Source organism: Mauremys mutica, chromosome 14 (genome assembly GCF_020497125.1).
Source record: "Mauremys mutica isolate MM-2020 ecotype Southern chromosome 14, ASM2049712v1, whole genome shotgun sequence".
In the NCBI taxonomy this organism is placed as follows: domain Eukaryota; kingdom Metazoa; phylum Chordata; order Testudines; family Geoemydidae; genus Mauremys; species Mauremys mutica.
The window spans coordinates 44,226,610-44,246,997 of NC_059085.1; the positions used below are offsets into that span (position 1 = coordinate 44,226,610).

Below are 20,388 nucleotides of genomic sequence, written 5' to 3' on the forward strand. Positions count from 1 at the left end.
TCTGTTGTTGGACAATAAAAGGAGAAGCTGGTCCAATAAAAGATACTACCTCACCCACCTTGTGTGTCTCATATCCTGGGACCAACATACCTACAACAACACTGCAAACCATCACTGTACCATTGACTTTATTCTATAAATACATAAAAACTGTTATAGTAACATTTTTATAACTTTCAAAGAACATAATTGTCCTTAGTGTGCACTTGTTTCTCTAACTCTCTTCAGTAGTCGGTAACAGCTGTATAAATGTGTAAATACTGTATGAGTGTGGAGGGATTAGTAGTGTAATAATAAGTATTATCCCAGAAACGTGCTTTTCAGCAATTCACTAAAATCTATGGGATTAAGGTGAAACGACTGTTTGAAACATCCCTGTGCTTTTCTGTCTTTCTATAGAGATTTATTAACCTTTAGTCAATCTGATGTTTTGTGAAATGTGGGAACTAACAGCCCAGGAAATCGCAGTCCCCTGGATGGGTTGAGCAAGGGCAGCAGCAGTACATGTTTCCCACACACTTCTCTTTGCCAGTCTGCCTCACTCCTTTTCAGGAGGGACCACTTCTCAGGACTCAGTTTCCCAGGCCTCTCAGCAGAGGCTACCAGATAGTGCCAAGGACACACTGGTGGGGTTTGTGGTAGGGACTAGCCAGGAGCTGGACTGGTAACAGTGATCCACTTTTAACAGGGGTCACCAAACGTCTGTCAAATGGCAAAGATTTTGAGCCCACTACTGAGCTGGGCTGGGCTTAAACCAAAGACCTGGACCTAGCTGTGTAGCTCCTTCCTATTCCACTTTTTCTGATTTTTTGCGCCTAAGGAAAGGTGATAAAAAAACAAGGGTTTCTGAATTTTGTTATAAGGTTTTAACCAATAAGGTTTATTTATTGAAGCAGTCTGACTAGTACGTTCTTCCTAGTGGTATCTGGCTGTGTGGGGAGCACTGGACTTGCCAGTACTTACTTGTTGAAGACTGGGGAAGAGATTAAACTCTTAACAGGAATGTCAGTCCTTGACAGAAATGAAGAGCAATGTATTTTGCTCCCACAGCTTTTCTGGACACATTCTAATTTGACAATTGATTAATCCCCAGACATTATGATTCTGGCATATTTGATTTAAACCACCTCTGCTAACTCCCTTGCAGTGCCCAAGACCAGTGCCCTGACTTCCCTCTTCTCCCTCAATGCTGAGCACTTACCTGGTCCTGACCTTCCTCCTGCTGTACCCAGAAACACTCCCTTCCGCAGTTGAGCTCCTCCAGGCTGAGAAACTGTCCCACAAAATGCACCCCCCATTGTAAGCGTATCAATGCTCTTCCAGCTGCAGAATTCTCATTCATCCTCCCTTTACAAGTGCTTGGTTCAGATGCCTAACAGCTGTGAAACCCAGCCCCAACTCAGATACTTGTTCTGGTCTCCAAGCCACTAAAGGGACAGATCCTCAGCTGGTGTAAATTGGCATAGCATCGTTGAAGTCCCTGGAGCCACACCAATTTGCAGTAGCTTGGGTTCTGGTAAGTGTCCACTTCCTGCGTGTGCTCCATCTAGGCAGGAGGTAGTATTCTGAGCAGGTTAGTCCCATGTGGTGGTAGCCCCATTTCAGGGAAAAAATGCAGCATTTCTGGATGTTATGGGATAGGGATCATGCCCCTGCGTCCTGCTAAAAGGACCATTACCAACCTGAAACTTTTCTGTGCTGATTAGTATTTGATATAAACAGCTTTTGAGGTTTGTCCCCATACAGCTCCCTGTTTTTAATGGGTAAGCTCCAAACAGCTTCAAATTAGAGCCTTCTACCTCTTTTGTTAATCTCTGCATCAACTCGACATGCTTGTGTCAGTAATTCTTTCTGGAGTGGTTTATCTGCCTTTCTGCCATGTTTTTGTTGGAGTGCACAGATCACCACTGAGCTATCTTTTCTGTTGTCCTGCAATGTGAAAGTAGCACCAGATATTCCTTTGTGCATTTCTGTGTATATGGCTTTCGTAGTTGGGATCTTCAGAGCACTGATACCAGATGTTTTCAGTTTATTCTATGAGGGGAGATTTCATTTGCATCTATGTTTTTAGCTATCCTGTGATAACTTGTTGAATATTAAAATAAAAATAAATATTTTGCTTCTATTGGGACATTTGTATACTCGCAACTATATTTCTGTAAACAGCTGCAGTCAAGAATAAAACATTGAAAGTTTTCATTTTGCAGCGTGAACTCCTGTCATGTTCTTTCAAAGGCAGCTTCTCTCACACCCCCAGAAAAAAGCAGCTACTGTAAGTACTTCATAAATTTGGCTGGCTGGTGATGGTAGCCTTATGGCTTGGAGCTAGCACAGGGGAGACCGAGTCCAGGCTGATATCCTGCTCAGGCACACTTGTAGGAATTGTTATATAAGCAAATACTCTCTGCAGCACGCGCAGCTTTCCCAAGGGTTTTAGTGGTTCCGTTTGACCCCGTAACTAGTTCTCCCAACTCCAGAGTGGCCTTACAGAGGCAGAAATCTCCTTGCTGCTCAGGCCATGGCATTTGCATTAATAGGAACATGAAAATTGCTATATGAATCTGGTCCACTATCCTCTCTGACAATGTCCAGTACCAGATGTTCAAGAGAAAGGTGCAAGAAACCTCCATAGTGGACAACTATGGAATAATCTGTCTATAGGGTAATTCTCCGGTAATTCTAAGCTAGTTGTCAATTCTGGCAAAATACTGGACAAGGTGATACAGGATTCAACTGATTACGAATTAAAGGGTAGGAATATAATTTCTGACAGTCAACATGATTTTATGGAAAATAGGTCTTATCAAACAAATCTGATGCAACTCTTTGAGGTACCAAGTTTGGTTGATAACAGATGTAAAGTGGTTATACTTCAGTAAGGTGTTTGACTTAATACCACACAACAGTCTGATGAAAAAATTAGCACGATTAAATGGAGTGAGCCTGCCCCCCATGCAGGCACAGTGCTCAGACATTAAACTAACACCATATTTGATTTTGTCCAGGAAACAGCAAGAGTGAGAGTTAGAGGATGCATCTGCGGCGTGTCATGCAATTCACAACTAATCTGGGGTTCAACAGGATTGTTCTGGGTGCCCTGCGGGGAGACCAAAGGACACAGCCCTTTTCCTGTTGGTTGAGCAGGACTGTTTCCCCATGCATGTGCTGAGTGCTCAGGATGCTGCCTGGAGGAGGCAGGTAGTTAGTAAGAAGCTTTAGTGAAGAGGGCGGGAGGGTTTTGTACTAACAAAACCTCCTTGAAACAACCAACCCCTGCATCATAAGTGCTCCAGTCTGCAAACTTCTGACCGTTCACTCCTCACTGGGACCAGTTAGTGCTGCACCAAATGCTCACCACAATTAAGCAGATTGATACAGAATTAATGTGAACCTAGGGAGGACTCAGGCAGAGATCTGAAGGGGCCAGTGCTAGGTTCAGATCATCTTTGCTGTCAGGTGGCTCTCCCCTCCCCCACATTTTGATCAATGGCTGGGTATTCCCTGAGATGTGCCTCTCCCGGCCCATCCTGTACAACTGCAGGTTTGGTGGGGTGAAGGGCCCTCTTTCAAGTTCTGTCAACTCCTAGTTCTGGCTCATCCAACTCAGTCTCTGAGTGGAGAAGAAAAGGTTCCTTTGGGTCCACTGGGATTAAAATGTTGAATGCAAAAGAAAATATCCCACCAAGGTCACATGTGGCTACCGGGACCAGGAAAAGCTGGCCAGGCCCCCCTCTGAGCTGAAGTGCAGAAAGAGAGGACTTGCTTTGTGCCAGCTGCACTGCGAGTTTGGTCAGACTTTTTCTCTAGCTGGTCGGCTGAGCTCTGGGGTCTGTTCTCCCTCCATGCCCTCCCTGCTACTCCACACACACACCAGCAGCTTGTCTCCTATTACTGCTCATTTGCAGAGTGAACTGATTCTCGGGTGTACAGTCAAAGCTCTGCCAATGCAGGGGGAGGAGTGTTTCACGCAGCTATTCCTGTTAGAGCCTAAAAACCCACCAATGTTTTCCTGGAGATGTTATGCTGAGGACCTCAATAGCCCTCACCTGCAGGTTTCTCCTAAGTTGAATGGCTGCCCCCAGCAAATCACTACAGGGATGGCTGGGTTACTGCTCTGTTCTCTTCGATCTACGCTGCAGCTCTGACCAACCAACAGCTGGCATGTGCCATCTAGTGGCTCAGCACTAAACCTCTTCTAGCTGCCAAGCTGTACTGGTCTTCAGAGCCAGAAGTGGCAGCAGCAGTGGCTGCTCCCTTATTTCAACAGCTCCCTAAAGGACATGCCCAGGCCAGCACATTGGGCTGCATTCCAACAGGCACCTGTCTGCACATGGAGCATGCCTTGCTGACAGCACACCCAGGACCTACAGGCGTGTGTGTCATCTCCCTGTGCCACACATCCAAATCCAGTGAGGGAACCCTCCAGGGATAGGGCAAATAGACTCATGTATTTTAGAAGTGAAGGAAAATCTGGATTGCAGTCGAGGGCTTTAGGACTACATGCCAAGTGATTGCAGGCTAGTCTCTTAGAAGGCTGGCTCTTGCGGTGTGGCTATGGCACGCTGGCTCCTGGATGGGAGCGTTTGAGGGTCCAGGAGTCAGGGTGGCCCATCCTTGTATAGCAGAGCTGCACAGCGTGCTCCCTAAGGCACGTCGGAACAGTCCGGTCTGTGTAGGAGTGACCCGACAATAATTTCAAACCTTGCGCTGGCCCCGAGGGAAACTGGATCCCTTTGGCTAAGAATCAGAACCCCCAGGCCACGGAAGTATGCTCCTCTAATGTAAAAGGAGTGACCCTTCTCCCACTAGCAAATGGGGACAAGGGAGACACTCCACTTCTTTTCTCAGTCCAAAGAGCGGGCTTGGAGTGGCTCAACAGCTACATCATCACATCATGATTAAAGGGGGAATCCTCTCATCAGTCATCCATGAAACTTAATTGTGCCAAGAGATTTGCAAGCGTAATACCTGAATATTACCATAGCCCAGGGCTATGATCATCAGGTTTGCACTGGTACATGTGCACTTACAGGACTGCACCCTCCAGCTGGCCTGGCCACTGCCCAAAGGGCTCTGTGAAATACCCTACCAAATTTGAGGTCTTCCCCAGGAAGAGATGGGCAGCAGTGCCAGCCCTCTTCCTGAGGTTTAGCCTAGTGGTTAAACAAAGGCCAAAAGTTTACCTCCCAGCAGCCAGATCACCTTCAGAGCTGTGTGACATCTTCAAAATGTAATGAAAACAAGGTGAGCTAGAGAGGGGGGCAAAAATTGTGTTATTCAAAGGTGACTTAATGGTTGCTCCCATTGTCCTCCTGGTATTGACTGAGGTAGCAGCTTGAGCCACCTTGTAGGCTCTGTCAGTGATGCTTTTCCTGCAGCAGGGGCTACAATTAGCAGCCAATGTCGAAAGAACAGTAGGGATGGCTGTGGCTTTAGACTTTGGAATGGTGGACCCAAGACAAATCAGAGAGGTCTCTAAACCCAATGAAAACCTTCCTCGCAAGTAGAAGGATCATAAATTTAGACAGCAGAGCAGGGACTTCCCTCCAAAACAAACAAGGGGTGTTTCTAAAAGGGTGGGGGAGAGTGAGCCACTGAGGGAGGGGGAAATGTAGTGAGTGGGGATGGGGCCTCAGGGAAGGGAAGGGAAGGGGCTAGGGTGTTCAGTTGTGTGCAGTTAGAAAGCTGGCGACCCCAGACACTAGAGGGGAGGGCTCTGAGTTACTACAGAGAATTCTTCGCCCCAGGTGTCTGGCTGGTGGGTCTCACGCCCATGCTCAGGTCTAACTGATCACCGGTTGGGAAGGAATTTCCCCCCCAGGTCAGATTGGCAGATTCCTGGGGGCGGGGGAGAGATGCAGTAACTCAGTGCAGGGGTTGTGGAGGCCTGAGGGTCACTCACTGAACACAAGGGCACAGATATACAAAATAAGCAGTTACAATAGGAAACGTCTTTATTTAGACTCCTTGTGTTATACATGAGCAGAGAGCTTAGAATGTACGATACCAAGGCCACCAGGGTTGTGAACAGCAAGCACCACATAATCATAGGGAGGCACGATTCCCAACTCATCCCAATCTGATGCTATTGGAACCTAGTAGGTTAATTACGCTACCTGACTGGAGGAGGTATGGCTCTGACTCCTCCCTGAGTCGGTAGGAGTAGCCAGCAAGAGGCACCAGCGCCCCCCCTGAGGAAGAGGTGGGAAGAGAAGAAATGCTCTCCTCACCATGGCAGCACCACACAGTGATAGAGACCAGATAGGAGCCCACCAGAGGAAGCTATTTCTTCTGGGCTTTGACCTGGCTGTCAGGTGGGATGGCCTTCCCCAGGTGCTGTCCCATGCTCAACCCATATTTCTGAGCTTTCTGGCGGTCCTGCACCTCCTGTTTCAGCACAAAGCCCCCCACGTAGCTTAGATCAAAGTTGCTGTCTGGAACAAAACTGATGGGTTTCTCTTCCCAGATAGCTGCCAGTCGCTTCTTCCAGTCCTCCAGGATCTGCAAACGGGCATCCTCAGGAGCGTGACTAATGCTGTAGGCAATTTGGGGCTCCAAGACTTGGAAGCCACAGAAATGGAGTATGCCACTCTAGAGTGAGAAAACACAAGAAAGCTCTAAGATTGCCAAGGCTCTTATTTAGGTAGAAGGGGACATGCTGCCTTCAGTTCAAGGCTATTTCAACTACGGGAGAAGGCAGAGAACCCAGGGTAACAGCACATTCTGGTACCCTCAGGGCTTCTGGTTTGCTATGAAGATCTAATTCCTCAAGTCACGTCTCGTTCTATGGGTTTAGCTATACAGTGGGGGGGGGGGGGTGACTTGCATCCCCTTGCGCTGCAGGAATTTTGGTCTGGAGTTTTATAGATTTCAAGACCAGAAGGGACAATTGTGATCATCCCGTCTGACCTCCTCTGTAGCATAGGCCACAGAACTTCCCAAAGCTACAGCCCAGAACATGGCTTCTAGAAAGAGATCCAATCTTCATTTAAAAATTGCCTGTGGTAGAGAATCCACCACAACCCTTGGTCCCATGGTTAATTACTGTTTCCCCTCTGATTTTGTCAAGCTTCCAGCCACAGGATCTTGTTCTACCTTTTGTCTGCTAGACTGAGCCACCCATTATTAAATATCTGTTCCCCCTGGAGGTACTTAGACCACACTCATCAAGTCACCCCTTACCCGTCTTTGTTACACTACATAGGCTCAAGGAGCTGAATCTATCACTAGAAGGCAGGTTTTCCAATCACGTAATCAGTCTCATGGCTCTTCTCTCAAATTTACAACATCCTTCTGGACTTGTGGGCACCAGCAGTGGACACAAGATTCCAGCAGTGGTCGCAACCAGTGCCCAATACAAAGGTAAAGTGACCTCTCTGCTCCTACGTGAGATTCCCCCTGTTCATGTATCCCAGTCAGTGTTTCACAGAAAGCTCATGTTCAGCTGAGTATCCCCAAAACTCTTCCCAGGGTCCAGCCCATAATAAGGCTGACAGTCTTTGGGCCTAGCTGTACACCTTTATTTTACCCATACTAAAATTCAGTGTTTGCATGGGCCCAGTTTATCAAGTGATCCAGATTGCTCTGTAGTAGCCACCTGTCCTCTTCATAATTCACCAGTCCCTCAATTTGTGCCAGCTGCAAACTTTATCAGTGATAATTTTATGTTCTCGTCCAGATCACTGATAAATAACAAGGTCAGGAACCAGTCCCTGCGGCAGCCCGCTAGAGACACACATTATGACAGTTCCCCGTTTAGAATTACATTTGAGACCTATCAGTTAGCCAGCCTTTAATCCATTTTGTCTGTGCCATGTTAGTTTTAATATAATTCTAGTTGTTTAATCAAGATAAAATGAGAGTCAAATGCCTTACAGAAGTCTACCTATATACACATGAACACTACTACTTTTACCAACCATACTTGTAGTCTCATAAAAAAAAAATCAAGTTACTTTGACAGGATCTATTTTCTAGAAACCCATGTTGATGTGCATTAATTACACTCCATTATCTTGGATGTCAGGCTGACATGCCTTTAATTACCCAGATCATCCCATCTACCCTTTTTAAATCTTGGCATAATATTAACTTTCCTCCAATTTCTGGAACTTCTCCCATGCTCCAAAACTTACTGAAAACCAACATTAATGGGCCAGCAAGCTCCTCAGCCAGCAGTTTTAAAACTCTTGGATGCAATTTCTCTGGACCTGCTGATTTTAAACTGTCTAATTTTAATAGCTGCCACTTAACAGTTGCTTTAGAGGCTAGTGGAATGGAAATAGTGTTGCCATATGAGTCTCCTGTTTATACACACACTTTTCCACCTTGTCTGTGTTATTGATATTTTTCTACCCTTTCCATCTAGTAATGGATCAATACCATTGTCAGGATTCTTTTGTTCCTAGAATATTTTTAAAAACTCCTTATTGTCCTTAACTGTACCGGCCATAGATTTTTCCTTGTGTCCCTTTGTTCCCTTATCAATTTTCTATAAGGCCTAACTTCTGATTTATACTAGTTACTATCAATTAACCCTTTATTTCTTTTGTTATATAATACATGTACCTGCCTGTACTTACCCTCTAAAACCAAATTGGTTTTTTAACCAATGTAGCCTCCATCCTCAACTGTGGCTTTTTAGGCATCTAATAGTGTTCTTAAACAATTCCCAATTATTCACATTTTTTCCTGATTAAATTCTACTTCCCGGCTGATTTGGCTCAATTGTTTTCAGCTTGGTGCTTTAAAAAGGTCAGTGTCACAGGATGAGGACAAATAAAGAATTCCCCCATGTTAGATGTAACGCTTTCTGAGTGAGGAAAAGGTCGTCTATAATTCAAAATTCCAAGCATGGTTTAGTACTGGTGGCACAAGACCCCCCACCCAGCACGTCACTCAAACTGAAGTCCTCCCTGGCCATACAGGTTTTCCCCCCCTACACATTACAGACAGGTGCATAAGGAGACAGTCATCGTGTTGTGATTGGTTAGTCTGTTAGACACCAGCGGATACCACCTCTTGTGCCTTATCTGTTAGGACATTGCTCCATAAGTATTAAAGATCATCGTCTGCCAAGTTTCCAGTGACTCAGAAACAGGTAATGCCATTTTCCGACAGAGCGTCATTGTCAGTACAAACTATCACCAGTGGATCCTGGCCCGCTGACTTCAAAAGACTATCCAATCTTAGAGAGAAGTCTCATGTCTTGGCTCTGGGAAGGCAGCATGCTCTCCTGCTGCTACTTGTCCCTTGCAGAATTTTCTTCTAGACTAGTATTGAAACAAGGATTGCCATCTGCCTTGATCGGTTGGAAAACAGTGGGCAAGCTTGATTGGGTTGTGTTGAGCTGCCAGTCACATGTGTCCCACACATCTCTGTTCCCCTGGACCATCTGGCTCTTGAGAAATATCTTCCACAATTTCCACACTGAGGATCCAGTATCAACTGGAAACTTCCAGCTGTGTAGAATTCCTCCTGGTCCCCTCTGGTGGCCACAGTCTGCCCATCCTCATTTGTCCCCAGTTGATGTGACTGCCTGCCCCTGGCAGTTTTGAGCTACTAAGCCTCTTCTGACTCCATGTCTAACTCCTGTAAGTCCCCAGGATTTGAATTTTTTTGGGTAGTCCGGTTTGCTTGGTACACCATGAACTCAGTGCTGTTGTACTCAGTACATTTAAGCCAAATTGAAGCCCATTAATCACTTTAGTGGTAGTACTTGGCATTGCTGAGATGTCCAGCAAGAGCCTCCTCAGGGGCACAGGAGCTGTCACCCATGGGACAGCGGACCTCGTAAACAGGGTACGTTAAAGCAGCATGCCCTGAGATGTGAGCTCCTTGCCCCCAGCTTCCAGGAGGGAACCACAAGAATCCCCTTCCTTCCCCCAACCCCCACGTTGCGGCCACCATCCCCCTCTCTTCAGATCCATCAACACCATTCAATCAAAGCAGAATTTCCTTGCTTTGGGACGTGTGGATCACCTGTGATCTAAGAGGGGGTAAGATGTCACTTGAGCACTCATGTCAGAGACACTGACTATCAGACGTGACAAGCCATCTCGTGGCAATAGACAGCCATAGGGAGTTCTATATACCAAGCCAGTGCCTGAACTCCACCTAGCATCTCCCCAGTGTGCACAGAGTCCTGTTTTCCACTCTCCTTTACAACCGGATAGGATCCTTTGCCCTTTTCCAGAGGGAGGGCAAGGATCTCCCAACTGGAGTCTAGTGAATGTCAGAGGCCGATTTCAAGCCAAGACATTCAACTCTCTCCTGTTCCCGTGAACTCCACTGCATGAATTGCATGTACAGGAGGAGGACTGCATGCTCCGAGACCTCTGTATGAAAAGGGCCACAGAACTTAGAAGAGGGCAAGGTCCATCAAGTACATTCTCAGGGTCAGAGCAGGACTGTTCCCTGCAGTATGGTACTTAGTTTTAGTCTAGTTGTAGGGTCCTCAAGCAACACAACTTCTACTCCCTCCCCCGCGCATCTCCCAATAAATCCTGGACTTTAACTTCATCCCATGTTCCCCTTTGTGGAAAACACGACCTCCTTAGAAAGTGCCACGAATGTTCTACTTTGACACAAGTTTCTCCCATAGTTGTAAATCCGATACCTGCAGTGGCCAAAGGAGGATGTTGATGTCTCCGTTGATGCCCGCGGGAGTGTACATGGGGCCAGTCCCGCCCGTGGTGAAGGAGAGCACAGCCTTCTTTTTCTGTGGAAGAAAAACTGCAATCACACCCGGGGCAGCAGGATCCGGAAGCAGAGCTAAGCCAGTGTGAGTGGGGGCGGCTGCACTGTGTGAACGGGAAATGCCAAGTGGCTACCGCTGTCTATCAAACACTTTTATTGCTGCGGAGAAGCTGGGCTGGGAGGAGCAGCAGCAATGTCCATGGCGGGGGACAGGCTATGATTGCAGACACATGCTGGTCTAAGGACCAAGAGCAAGGCTGGGTGTCAGGAATTCCAGGGGGTTCTAGTTTGGATACTCAGCTACCTGAAAGGGCGGAGGACGGGCTCGAGCCCCGTATTATGAGGGTTACATTTATTAATGATATTCCATTGCCTATTTTCAAAGCACTACCCATGGCGACTCTCCCCAAGGTAGAGTTTGGCTAGCATGCCAGCAGCAGCACAGCAATTCAGGCTCTGCTGAGCCTAGGACCGGGCAGGAGGAGAGGAGTAGGGCAGCTGGTTCACCAGTCAATAGGGGCAGAAAAGTGTCCCCCATACGGGGAATTCTGGATTTTATCTCAGCTGCAGTTAGATTCTGCTTCATTACAGAACCAACCCCCACAGATGCTCTGTAATTCTTCCCTGACAGGCTCCCTCCTAGATCTTGCTGAGTTAGAAGCACCTACTGACATCTGCACCTGTCTCTGCTGGAAGAGAGAGCATCAGTTCAGAGCACATATGTTCTGCCAAGTCATCGGGGACCTGTCTGCTCCACACTGGGAGTGAACTGGGGTTCAACCAAGGGACAGACTCCTTGATGTTAGAACACGGTGTAAGTACCAATCCACACCCACCTACCTGAAAGGGCCCACTGCCATACATCTTGGTAAGGGAGTAGGCAAATCCTTGTGTGAAAACCCGTTCAAACCAGCCCTTCAGGATCGCAGGCACACTGAACCAGTAGAGGGGGAACTGTAGGAAGGCACAAAGACAGAGAGAAAATAGGGTTGCATCTCTCCATTTCCCAAGATAGCACATTGCAACACGACTACAGCGCAAGAACGGCCAGCCTGGATCAGACCATTGGTCCATCTAGCCCAGTGTCCTGTCTGAGTGGAACAGGGCAGTTAGAGTGATTCATCCGCTGTCTTCCAGTCCCAGCTTCTGGCAGTCACAGGCTTAGGGACCCCCAGAGCATGGGGTTGTGTCCCTGACCATCTTGCTAATAGCCATTGATGGCCCTATCCTCACTGAACTGATCATATTCTTTTTTTAAACCCTGTTATAGTCTTGGCCTTCACCACATCCCCTGACAGAGTTCCACAGGCTGACTGTGTGTTATGTGAAGTACTACTTTGTGTTTTTAAACCTGCTGCCAATTAATTTCATTGAGTGACCCCTGGTTCTTGTGTTATTTGAAGGAGTAAATAACACTTCCTTATTTACTTTCTCCACACCAGTCATGATTTTATAGACCTCTGTCATATCCCCCTGAAGTCGTCTCTTTTCCAAGCTGAACAGCCCCGGGCTTTTTAATCTCCCCGGAGGGAAGCTGTTCCATACCCCTAACCATATTTGTTGTCCTTCTCAGTTCTGTTTATTTTCGGATGGGGCAATCAGAACGGCACACAGCATTCCGGGTGTGGGCGAACTAAGGATTTATATAGTGGCATTATGATTAGACAAAAAATATCTATCCTTTGCCCAAAGGTTCCTACATTCTATTAGTTCTTTGACTGCCACTGCACACTGAGCAGACGTTTTCAGAGAACTACCCACAGTGACTCCACGATCTCTGTCTTCAGTGGTAACAGCTAATTTAGACCCCATCAATGTGTATGTATAGTTGAGATTATCTTTTCCAATGTGCATTACTTTGAATTTCATCTGCCATTTTCTTGCTCAGTCACCCAGTTTAGTGAGATCCTTTGTAACTATTCGTGGTTTGCTTTGGACTGAACTATCTAGAGTCATTTTCTATTGTCTGTAAATTTTGCATCCTCACTATTTACCTCCTTTTCCAGACCATTTATAAATACGCTAAAGAGCAATGGTTCCAGTACAGATCCCTGTGGGGAGGGGGGGGACGACCAGGCTATTCACCTCTCTCCACTTTGAAAACAACACTTAGTTTCCTATCTTTAACCAGTTACTGATCCATGAGCGAATCTTCTCTCTTATCCCATGACCGCTTAATTTGCTTAAGAATATTTGGTGATGGACCTTGACAAAGATTTTCTGAAAGTCCAAGTACACTATACGACAGGATCACCTTGTCCACATGTTTAACTCCCCTCAAAGAATCCTAAGAGATTGGTGAGACATGATTTCCCTTTACAAAAACAGTGCTGACTCTTCCCCAACATATCAAGTTCCTCTATGTGTCTGATAATTCTGTTCTTTACTATAGTTTCAGACAAATTAGCCTAGTACTAAAGTTAGGCTTACTGGCTTGTAATTGCCAGAATCACCTCTGGAGCCTTTAAAAATCAGCATTACCTTAGCCATCCACCAGTCATCTGGTCCAAAGGCCAATTTAAGCAGTACGTTATATACCAGTTCTGCAATTTCATATCTGAGTTCTTCACCCAAGAGTTCTGAAGACCATCTTGTCCTGGAGACTTATTACTGCTTAATTTGTCAGTTTGTTCCAAAACCAGCTCTATTGACACCAAAATATGGGACAGTTCCTCAGATTTGTCACCTAAAAAGAACGGCTCAGGTGTGGGAATCACCCTTACATCCTCTGCAGTGAAGATTGGTGCAAATAATTAATTTAGCTTCTCCACAATGGCCTTGTCTTCCTTGAGTGCTCCTTCAGTGCCTTGATTGTCTAGACCCCACAGTCTGTTTGGCAAGCTTCCTGCTTGTGACGTACTTAAACATTTTGCTGTTAGCTTGTGCATCTTTTGCAAATTGCTCTTCAAATTCTTTTTTGGCCTGCCTAATTATACTCTTACACTTGACTTGCCAGTTTGTTCCTTCGTTTTTCTCAGTCATATTTGACTACCAATGCTTAGAGGCTGTCTTTGTCTCTAACCTCCTTTTTTTACTCTGTTTAGCCATGGAGGCATTTGTTGGTCCTCTTGCTGGGTTTTTTTCATTTGGGGTATACATTTAGTTTGAGCCTCTATTACGGTGGTTTTGAAAAGTTTCTATGCAGCAATCATGTGACTGTTCCTTTTAATTTGTTTAAAATCCAGACTAACATGGCTACCCCTCTGATACTTACGATTTTTAGTGCATCTGACTCTATGCTTTCTTTCACGTACAGTGGCACTCCCCCACTAGTATTCCTATATATTTTGTACCTGGTATTACCGGGTCCCATTGATTAGCATTGTTCCACCAAGTTTCTGTGATGCCTATTATATCCATATCCTCATTTAATACCAGGCACTCTAGCTCACCCATCTTGGAATTTAGAGTTCTTATATTTGTATACAAGCACTTATAAAATTTGTCAATATGTATTTATCTGCCTCCATGTTGTGTAATTGAATGGGACTCTTTAGTTTGACTGTTTCTCTTCAGTTCCTATCTGTGCTTCAACAGGCAAGCAACACCTGCCAGCAACCCTGAGTCTCCCTCACCCCCTGTGCAAACAGATTGGACCTGACCCCAGCTTCCCAAACTAGCACTGTGCAAGGGGCTGAGCAGGGGGGTTCTGGCACAGGAACCCAGGGATAGAGCCCTGCATTACCATGGAGAAATGGCTTTGGGCCTCAAACCACCAAGCGCACCCCAGCAGCTGAGTCTGTCCATCTCCACTGAAGCCTTGCCCTGGGGAGCTCCACAAGCCAGCGTTCAGTTCTATTACCCACGCCACTGGCGGATACACATAAACGTGCTGGCCAGCTTCACCCTCTGGGGCAGGAGGGATGGATCCTTCCCTTTACAGGGACACGATCACCTCCCCCATTTTCCAGAATGGAGTCAGGTAATGCTTCTTTTCCACCCCAGGACTTTCCCCTTTCCTCTGGCAGGGCGAGATGGTACCTGGAATATCAGAAGGTCTGCAGCTTCGAGCTTCTTCTGTTCTGCTACAATGTCGCTGCTCAGCCGACCTTCTGCCCATGCCAAGCCTGTCTCAGGGCCATACTTGAAGTTGTTGGGGTCTTTTGGCTTACCTGAGATAGGAGGCAGAGGTCAGTGCTAGAGAACAAAGATGGGAAATGCTGAACTTTAAGGGGAGCAGTGGTGTTCAGTACCAGTGATGTCCTCCCGTGATGGCACAGGGTTAAACTTCATCTTGCATAGGTCAGAAACGGTGACACTCCAGCCTCTCTTCTGCAGCGCGTCCACAGCAGCATCTTTCATGGCATGATTGAAGGAGGTCGTCTCCTCGTGTGCCAACACAATCAGGGCCTTTCTTCCTGCAAAACACATCAGCAAGCTAGAGCCCTTTCCTCCTTTGTAGGAGAAAGGGAAACCCAAGAGACCAGTCATAAAACTGAGCAGCTTTTCTATGACTTGCCTTTGGGATGACCAAGAACTGACTCTTTAGAAAGGGGGGCTGACTATTTTGTGCGCTTTCAGGTAATAAACCTATAGGTGAGACTCAAAGCATTGTAAAGTGTTATGTGATTAGCATGGGGGACTGCCCCTACTGTTCCTAAGAACTGCGCACAGATCCTAGCTGGTGCAACAGTCCGTTCAGCAATTGGCAGGAGTGGGGGCTACATACATGCCTCCCTCCATGCACCCCCTAGAGACATGCTCCTAGTATAGTGCAGTACTCCAGACTCAGCAACACATCTGAATCGAGGCAGGAGGGTTTTGGGGGCGAAAGGGAGGACTAGGTATATCCCATAAAAGCCTGTCTAGCAAAACTCCATCCATCAGCCCAACTTGTCACCACCTCTCCTGCTCAGCCAGGGATCAAGCTGTCATGGACAATGGTCCTCAGAGGGCAGTACAGTGATACCAGACCCTTGGCCCAAACCTTATTTTACAGCCTGTAAATATGAAATTTATTTGCATGACTGTGGCCTCTAGGAGCCCAGCGTGCTAGGTACTGCGCTACCAGAGCAAAAGTGATGGTCCTTGTGCCCAAGAGTTTGCACCCCAAGTACAAGACACGAGATGGACAGACAGGGGAGTATGGGAATCCAGGAGGTAACGTCGGTTGGCACCACAGGCTGTGGCCCCAGCACACCAGCAGCCCAGTTTTCCATATACACCATAGACAAGGTGGGTTTTGAAGGAGGATACTGAGGGCTTGGCTACACTGGAGAGTTGCAGCGCTGCAACTTAGTAATTGTCCACACCAGCAAGGCACATCCAGCACTGCAACTCCCTGGCTGCAGCGCTGGCTGTACACCTGGTCTGCTTGGGGTATAACGAGTGCAGTGCTGGTGCTGCAGCGCTGCTCGTAAAGTGTGGCCACACACCAGCGCTGTTATTGGCCTCCAGGGTATTAGGAGATATCCCAGAATGCTTTTAACTAAATTACTCTCTCTTTGTTTTGCTATGATGCCTCTCTTTGTTTTGTTGTGAACTCGGGGCTCTGGGAGCTGCTTATCTAAAAAACAAACACAGCTCTTGTTTGCTGTGATCAATCTGTAACTGACTGTGAACAATCAATTGAGATAACCCACTACTTTGCTGTGAATGAGGCAGGCAGGGGGATGAATGTCTACAGCTTAGTGTTTGCTTGAGGAGAGAAACAGCGGGGGGAGGAGGAGAAAGTGAGTCCGTTGGAGCCGCTGCTTATCTGGTCTGCAGGCTATTTGCAGTTAAGAGTGAATGAGGGGTCGAGGAAATGTTCAGATTTTGCAAGGCAGGGAGCTGACACACAGTGTCGGCTCCAAAAATCCACTCTCTCTCTCTCCCCCGCTCCCTGTCACACTCCACCCCACCCTCCTCTTTTGAAAAGCACGTTGCTGCCACTTGAACGCTGGGATAGCTGCCCATAATGCACCACTCCCAACAGCGCTGCAAATGCTGCAAATGTGGCCATGCTGCAGCGCTGGTAGCTGTGAGTGTGGCCACACACCAGCGCTTTCCCTACACAGCTGTACAAACACAGCTGTAACTCCCAGCGCTGCACATCTGCAAGTGTAGCCAAGCCCTGAGTTGTGTGGATGTTCATGGGAAGCACCTCTCATGAGAGCAGGTCAGCCTGTGAGAGAGCCTGTAAGTGCCAGTTTGAAAATGTAACTGGGCATTGGAGGCTGGCACCATAGCTGATTTCAATACTGACTGAGAGGTGACAAGTAACCGGCTAAAGAAGAACCTGTGGAGGGATACAAAGAGGGATGGGTCAGTCAGTAATCCAGAGAACAGCCCGGCCAAGAGTTTTAGCTGTGTGGATGGATAGGAAAGGAGATCTTGGAAGATTTACTTGCCTTGGCAGGGGGGCTGACTTCTGTGTATTTGGGAGACAAGTGTGAAGGTGCTGCCCAACTGTGGGGAGTCTCTCAACTGCTTCTAGGTTATAGTTTTGAACTCAGCCTCTACCACAACTCATTCCCCTGTCCACCAAGCCCAGTCTCTGGTCTCTAGACCCCATCCACAGCTACTTCAGCCCTGCTCTGCTTAGATTGGTTTGACATGGATTCCAGAGCATGGAGGGAGGGTCCTGGATTAGTGAGATACTTGCCTTGTGATTGATTTATGGATATAGACTATAGATATCTGAACTGGGCTGAGAGAAACCACAGTTGTTTCACTATGGCTCTGCACCCAGGGCTCAGGATACCTTGTCACGGCCAGGCCCATGGAGAACATAAGAACGCCCATCCTGGCTCAGCCCAAAGGTCCATCCAGCCCAGTATCCTGTCTGCCGACAGCGGCCAGTGCCAGGTGCCCCAGAGGGAATGAACAGAACAGGGAATCATCAAGTGATCCATCCCCTGTTGCCCATTCCCAGCTTCTGGCAAACAGAGGCCAGGGACGCCATCCCTGCCCAGCCTGGCTAATAGCCATTGATGGACCTGTCCTCCATGGACTTATCTAGTTCTTTTTTTAACCCTGGTATAGCCTTGGCCTTCACAACATCCTCTGGCGAGGAGTCCCATGGGCTGACTGTGCCCTGTGTGAAAAAATCCTTCCTTTTGTTTGTTCTAACCCTGCTGCCTATGACTGCCAGTGGGTGCCCCTTGTCCCGGGGTTGGGAGCGGCAGTAAGGGAGCTCGGTATCGTGCGAGCGGCCCAGCCGGGCTGAACGCTTCACCTGCCTCTCCGCGGAGCGGTAACGGCAGCGCCCGGAGTTCAGTCCCCAGCCCCCCTGGAACACGCCCAAGGCCCCAGCGGCCCCGGCCCCGGCCCCGGCCCCGTGAGAAGCACGATCCCGTGAGGGACTCGCCCGCTCTGACCCCCGTGCCGGGCGGGGGGTCCCCGGCTGCACCCGGCTGGGGCCAGCGCCCCCCCGCGCCCCGGGGCCGCTCATTGCGGATGCCCCGGTTGGGTTCGGGCAGCGCCCAGCCCGGCCGCTCTGGGGGGGTCCCGTGTCTGGGGCCAGCGCTCCCCGGCCCTGCCCAGGCCCTGAGCGGGGACAGGGCGGGACCTGGCCCGGGCTCGGCAGACGCGCGGCTCCGAAGAGCCGGCGCCGGGGCAGCCGCCGGACCCAGCGCAGCGGGCCGGGGCACCGGACCGGACCGGACGTGGCTCCTCGCTCACCTGCCATGGCAGCGACGATCCGGGCTCGGGGCCGCCGCACGAACAGGTGGGGCGGCCCCTCGGCAGCGCTTATCACGGCCCCGGCCCCCCCGCTCCGAGCCCGCGGGCGGCCAAGGCGGGAGGCGGGGCGAGGCGAGGCGGGGCGAGGCGCCCGGGGCAGGAGGGGCCTTGGCGGGCGAACATCGCCCCCCGCCCCCTGGGGCTTCCCCCCACCTGCCCGAGCCCCCCCCTCCCCACCGGCCGAGCCCCTCCCCGCCCCCCGGGGCTTCCCCCCACCTGCCCGAGCCCCCCCCCTCCCCGCCCCCTGGGGCTTCCCCCCACCTGCCCGAGCCCCCACCCACCGGCCGAGCCCCCCCCCAGGGGCTTCCCCCCACCTGCCCGAGTCCCCCCTCCCGACTCCTGGGGGTTCCCCCCACCTGCCCGAGTCCCCCCATCTCCCCTCCTCACAGGGGCAGCCCCTCCTGGCTCCCCTTCCCAGATACCCAGATCATGCCCCTCCGTCTCCCCGGAACAGCCCCCCCAGGCCAAGCCAATGGTTAGTGATTGGGGGGGCGTGGAGTACCCCAGTCCTGTATCTTTCTGCCTGTGACCCCCCCACGGGGGGTCCCAAATGCCCAGGCAGTGGCACCTGGAAGCATCTTGGCCACAGCAATGCAGGGTCACAGGAGTCAGGACCCCAGAGTGAGGAAGTTGGCTCAACAATAAACACTGGTTCTGTTCATTTGCCTTCTGGGTGTAGAGCCTGACATAGGGTTGCCGACCCTCCAGGATTGGTCCAGAGTCTCCAGGAATTAAACATTCATCTTGAATTAAACATTAATTTTTAATTAACGATATCACGTGGTGAAATCTCCAGGAATACGTCCAACCAATATTGGCAACTCTAGCCCGACAGTCACTCTCAGCTTGGGTTTTCTAGCTTCTCCTCTGCAACCATGAGGGCTAGAAACATGCTACTTTGAAAAATGAAAGCTGAGATTGTCTCCTGGTCACAGGATTCCAGGGGCTGAAGATTTAAGCAAATCACCAAAATCACAAGAGTTACCAATCTTGCTTTCAAAGGGCTACGAGAAGGCTTAGCACTTCATAGCCCCCTGGTCTCCCAGAGTGTGCTGAGTCACTGTGACCAAAGGTTTCCGAATATCAACTAGAATGTTAGGGGTGTGGTTTGGACAAACAGAGCTGTGAGCCTGAGGCTGCGCCTGGGATTTGCAGAGGTCTTGAGGGAGTGGAAAATGGAATAAGCACAGAGAAGGGCTACCAGGGGAACGGAGAACTGATCTTACCAGAAACAACTGAAACAGCTTTGCTTGTTTAGACTTGTAGAAGCAGCAAAGAATCCTGTGGCACCTTATAGACTAACAGACGTTTTGCAGCATGAGCTTTCGTGGGTGAATACCCACTTCTTCGGATGCAAGAAGAAGAAGTGGGTATTCACCCATGAAAGCTCATTCTTGCATCCGAAGAAGTGGGTATTCACCCACGAAAGCTCATGCTGCAAAACGTCTGTTAGTCTATAAGGTGCCACAGGATTCTTTGCTGCTTCTACAGAACCAGACTAACACGGCTACCCCTCTGATACTTGTTTAGACTTGTGGTTTTCAACCTTTTTTTCATTTGTGGATCCTTGAAAAAATTTTAATTAAGGTGCAGCCCCCTTTGGAAATCTTAGATCACAGGTTGAAAACCACTGGTTTAGACTATCAAAAAGAAGGCAGCGAGGGGATATGATTGTTCTCTATAAATACATCAGGGGTAAAAAACACCACGGAGGGAAGATCTATTTACACTGAAGGACAGTGTTGGCATGAGAACAAACGGGGAGAAAAATGCTCATGAATAAATTTAATCTAGAAATTAGCAGATGATTTCTAACCATTGAAGGAGTGAGATTCTGAACACCCTTCCCATAGGAGCCAGGGGAAAGGACCTAACTTGTTTTACGATGGAGCTTGATGAGTTTATGGACAGAATCCTAGCATAGGATTTCCTCTAGCTTTGTGACCCTGTGAGTGGGAGCGCTTGCAGGCTGTGATACCATTAGCCCGTCTAACCTGAGCACTTAGCCAGCGTTTGGGATCTAGT

At 48.7% G+C, this 20,388-nt stretch overlaps 1 protein-coding gene across 1 annotated transcript; it reads right to left on the reverse strand.

Moving 5' to 3' along the window:
* Window positions 1-5,947: 5,947 nt before the first annotated feature.
* Window positions 5,948-18,436, reverse strand: NQO1 (NAD(P)H quinone dehydrogenase 1). The gene is made up of 6 exons (XM_044987856.1): window positions 18,304-18,436; window positions 14,892-15,056; window positions 14,680-14,810; window positions 11,539-11,652; window positions 10,619-10,720; window positions 5,948-6,591 (listed from the first exon to the last, which is right to left on the reverse strand). The coding sequence occupies exons 1-6, from the start codon at window positions 18,308-18,310 to the stop codon at window positions 6,283-6,285; spliced, it is 828 nt and encodes a 275-aa protein (XP_044843791.1). The 5' UTR covers window positions 18,311-18,436; the 3' UTR covers window positions 5,948-6,282.
* Window positions 18,437-20,388: the final 1,952 nt, after the last annotated feature.

What these genes read in the sequence shown, in the direction of transcription:
- NQO1 (XM_044987856.1), bottom strand. An exon ending in ATCACGGGAGGACATCACTG is followed by an intron (nt 14,811 to 14,891) that starts GTACTGAACACC and finishes CTCCTATCTCAG; the next exon opens with GTAAGCCAAAAGACCCCAAC. An exon ending in TCCTCCTTTGGCCACTGCAG is followed by an intron (nt 6,592 to 10,618) that starts GTATCGGATTTA and finishes TTCTCACTCTAG; the next exon opens with AGTGGCATACTCCATTTCTG.